Source organism: Polistes fuscatus, unplaced genomic scaffold (assembly GCF_010416935.1).
Source record: "Polistes fuscatus isolate 324 unplaced genomic scaffold, CU_Pfus_HIC Scaffold16, whole genome shotgun sequence".
NCBI lineage: Eukaryota > Metazoa > Arthropoda > Insecta > Hymenoptera > Vespidae > Polistes > Polistes fuscatus.
In genome coordinates, this window is record NW_025113064.1 from 1,059,666 (window position 1) to 1,063,969 (window position 4,304).

The 4,304-nt window shown below is 31.4% G+C and overlaps 1 protein-coding gene across 1 annotated transcript; it reads right to left on the minus strand.

The window, feature by feature from the left end:
* Positions 1-2,422: 2,422 nt before the first annotated feature.
* Positions 2,423-3,995, minus strand: LOC122514974 (zinc finger protein 595-like). The gene is made up of 2 exons (XM_043632110.1): positions 3,819-3,995; positions 2,423-3,262 (listed from the first exon to the last, which is right to left on the minus strand). The coding sequence occupies exons 1-2, from the start codon at positions 3,993-3,995 to the stop codon at positions 2,423-2,425; spliced, it is 1,017 nt and encodes a 338-aa protein (XP_043488045.1).
* Between the last annotated feature and the right edge of the window lie 309 nt (positions 3,996-4,304).

Sequence of the window (4,304 nt, forward strand, 5' to 3'; positions counted from 1 at the left end):
ACTAAAAAATAAAAAATATATAGAAGAAATAGAAGAAAAAGGATTTGAATGATAGACAGTGAGAAAGAGACACGGAAAAAAGTAAATTGATGGTAGGAATCCAAAAGCAAGAAGTGTTTAGGGTGGTGCTTTCGCAATGCAAAGGAACCGCGGAATCTCTCAACTGGATTCTCTCTCATCCCTTCAGGACTGAAACGTTTCTCAAAACTTTGCTAAATTTTTGGTCGGAGTTCCTATACTCAAACCCCATACCCTTACATCTACCCCCACCCCAAGAAAAACCCCAACTCCGATCCTGACTCAAACTCCTATCTATATTTCTATACGTGCACGATTACATACATGAATACAAATATGAATAACACGTGTATATGTGTGTATGTGTGATTCCAATGGAAAAGTAGGATGAAAAGGGGACGCGATATATTTATACGTATGTATATGTGTGTGTGTAAGTACGTGTACACACTTCTGTCTGTATTTCGAACAAAATACAAAGAGAATCGAAAGAAAAGAAGTGGGGGGTGGGGAGGGATGGGGGAAGAAAAATAAAATAAAATATAAACGTCACGCGAAAAGCTCGATGAAACTTTCAAACGAGTTTTTCTCCAAGCTCGGTCCTTGCCAACTTCTTCTTCTTCTTATTCTTATTCTTCTTATTCTTCTTATTTTTTTTTTTCTTACTATCTTATTTTTTCTGTATATATATACAAATACATTCTGTTTCGTCAACCGTTCTATTCTTTTTACACATGCCAAAGATTTTTCTATCCGTTCGTAGAAGGAGACCAAAAGTTTCTTCCTCGATGATGATTTTCTTATTTTTTTTTTTTTTTTTTTTCATTTAAATGTTACTCGTCGGATTGTTTAGAAAAAAAAAAAAAAATCCAAAGAAAAAAATAATAGAGGAAGAATAGTAAAATAGAAGAACGCGAAAAAAATATGGAAAAGAATAAGGAGCAAAGAAGAAAATAAAAATATTGGAGAGAAAAAAAAAGCAAGAATTATACCAGACGAGGTTAACAGAAAAAAAAAAAAAAATAATAATAATAACAGAGAGAGAGAAAAGGGTTGGAGGGGGGGGGTAGGGGGAATGGCGGTAGATGGGAAAGGGGTTGATTTTTTTTTACTTGGCTTCTTCGTTTACAGGATTTCATGTAATTAATTAGAATTTTTATAAGAGGAATAAAGAAATAAAGAGAGAAAGAAGGAAGGAGAATGGTAAACTCGCAACTCGCGTAGGAAACGTACGAGTGTTGTTTATATAAAAATGAATCATATTTTATATTCGAAAGAGCCCAGAAAATAAAGAACTAAATGAAAGAGGTAATGGTGAGAGTAGGGTGGAAATGGGAGTAGAAAGAAAGGGGTGGTAAGGAAGGAGACGAACGTGAAACGAAAAAAGTAGAAGATATTTGTGAAAAAAAGAATAGTCGGGGGGAGGAGAGGGGCGGGGTAAGTTTTCAGAATGAGAGACGAAAAGGCAAAAGGTTGTAGGGTGAGGTGTTGGGACGGACGGAGAAGAAGAAGAAGATGATGAAGGGTAGGAAGGAAAATAGCCAACGCGAAGTAGTGGCTCTAACAAAGAAAAACAAAAAAATGGAGAAAGATAAAAAAAACCCCAGAGAAAAACAAAGCGTACCCGTCAGAGAATTAAGAACGATATTTTAACGCTCGACTTAATTGTATTAAATTACGAATATAAGGGTAGTGATTGTTATTATGGTGGTGAACGATGGGGAAAACGAGGATGAGTAACGGAGAAATGATGAAGAAAATATGAGGATAAGTTGAGAAAGAAGAAAAATTATTACATAAAATCGGGAAGCAATTATTAAAATATATATGTGTGTGTTTGCGTGTGTGTGCGTTTGTTCAATTTCAACGTGATTATTTTTCTATATTTTTTGTTCGCACAGTGGAAAAATATTTCATCGTACTTGCTTGTGTTTGATTTTTATTCTGTTTTTTTTTGTTCTCTTTTTGATTTTTTTTTTTTGGTTTTTGATTCCTTTTGTTAATTCGTAACAATTAATAAAAAGAAAAGAAATAATTACAATTACAATTGATATACAAATGTCGAAAAGAAATTAATAATAATATTAGGAATTAATAATATTAAGTGGTCGGGTCCAATTGTCACGCGAGTGTTTTTTGTTTAATCGTTTTAACGGTTGAAAGAAAATATAAATACAGAAAAATGTATAATCGAAAAAACATAATGTTAAAGATGGTATACAGTTTTATAACGATTCGATATATTAGTATTAGAATACTTTTGTTTTCTTTTTTGGAAAATAATATTATGGGAAAAGATGTGATTAGATTTGTAATGAATATTTAGAAGACAATCGATAATCTTAATATAAACATTGAAAAGAAACATTATAAATGCATAAATTAATTAATCGTTAATAAACAATTAATCGGGGTGATGAATCTTTTTATGATTATCCAAGGTAACCTGACCTTTGAAATATTTGTCGCAATCCTCGCAATAAAAACGCAATTTATTTTCGTGACACTTAAGATGTTTGTTAAGAAGATCCTTTCTTGCGAAAGTTTTTTCGCATGACGTGCACGGAAACTTATCAGGATTCACGTGAAAAGTATTGTGACGCGTTAGATTGTCCATTCGCGTGTATTTTTTCGTACAAATGTCGCAGGTAAATTTGTTCTTTTCCAAATGGGATTTTTGATGATGACGCAAATATCTCTTGCGTGAAAATATTTTCTTGCATACGCAGCATGTTATTTCGGTATTGTTTTCTGAATTAATCTTACCGTCCATGTGTTCGCTCAATTGTAAATAATTTGAAAATTCTTCGTGGCAGAATGGACAAATCGGTTTTTTCGCTTGCAATTGTTGCCTCTGCTGTTGTTCCAATTGTTTTTGTTGCTGCTGTTGCAATTGTTGTTTCTTATTTTTTTGAATATTTTCTAAAAACGTCGGATCTGTCATGATCTTGTAAAGAAACGTGTCCTTTAATTTGTCAGCAGGATCTATCGATGATTGATAAACTTGATCGTCAATATTTTGATCCAAACTTTCTTTCTGTTCCTCGCCAATACCACTTTCTTTAACTTTAACTTTGGTTACCGATTGAAGATTACAATCACGAATTGACAGATCTATTACTTCTAAATTATTTTTATTATCGTCTATCGGATATGATTTTGATTCTTCTATGGTATACCATTTGAAACATTTGCAGGTCGATGGTCCAGCGACTGCATCCACGAAAAACTTGTCCTTTTCCTTCTACAATTATTTTCATTATTATAATATATTATATTAAACAACAACGTACGAATAATTTCGAAATTCGACGATTTGCTTTTGATATTTTTCTTTTTAATTTTAATTAAACTAAAATTACGAAAATCAATTTCACGAATATTATTATTATTATTATTTATATAGAATATGAAAAATTTGAAGAAATTCAATGAATTGAGACTAAAATCAATGTTACTTTTATAGAATAAATAAAATATGTAAAACGAAAAAACGTATGAACAATCGAAAGAAGAACTGTCAAAATTTCTGAACGCTTTCGAACTTTATTCTCTTTAAATGAAATACGTAGAAAAACATTCGCGCCTCTGTGCGTGTATGTCTGTCTGTGTGTATGTGTGCGCGTTGGACGTTTACATCACTAACGTGAAACGTGTACAAGTTTCTTATGAACGTTTATCATTGAAAGGACGCCGAATATAACCTTACATACACAGAGAAACGTTTAATAAGGTGAATCGAAAAGTGTATAAAGTAATATAAACGTGTTATAGCTGTCAAACGAATAATTCCATCCTACCTCTCGAAATTCTGTTACGTCTTTCATTCTCAACGAATTATTAGAAATAACGTTTTCCTCTTGATGATTATTATTGTTATCCTTTTTAACCAATACATTAAGATTTTCCGTGTTAGATGCGGTAGCACCTATGTCATTTTGAACAATCATATGTCTCGGTACTGTTTTCACTCTCATCTTAATATATTTTTTTTTTTCCATTTCTTTTTTCCTTTCTATGTAATATAACGTAAACGTTACGATTATAAATCTCTTTCGCTCGCACTCTCGCTCTCTCTAAATAATTAATGTGATAATAATTTTTATATAAAAAAAAATATTTAATTACCTTGACGAGTAACGAAACTTTTGTTCGTTGAAAAACTTTTGCACGATGAAAATCTTTGGACAATATTTAACCGAAAATTGCTTAATTTTTTTTTTTTCTTTTGATTATTATTCACACACTTGAATATATATATTATATATATATATATTTAAATATAT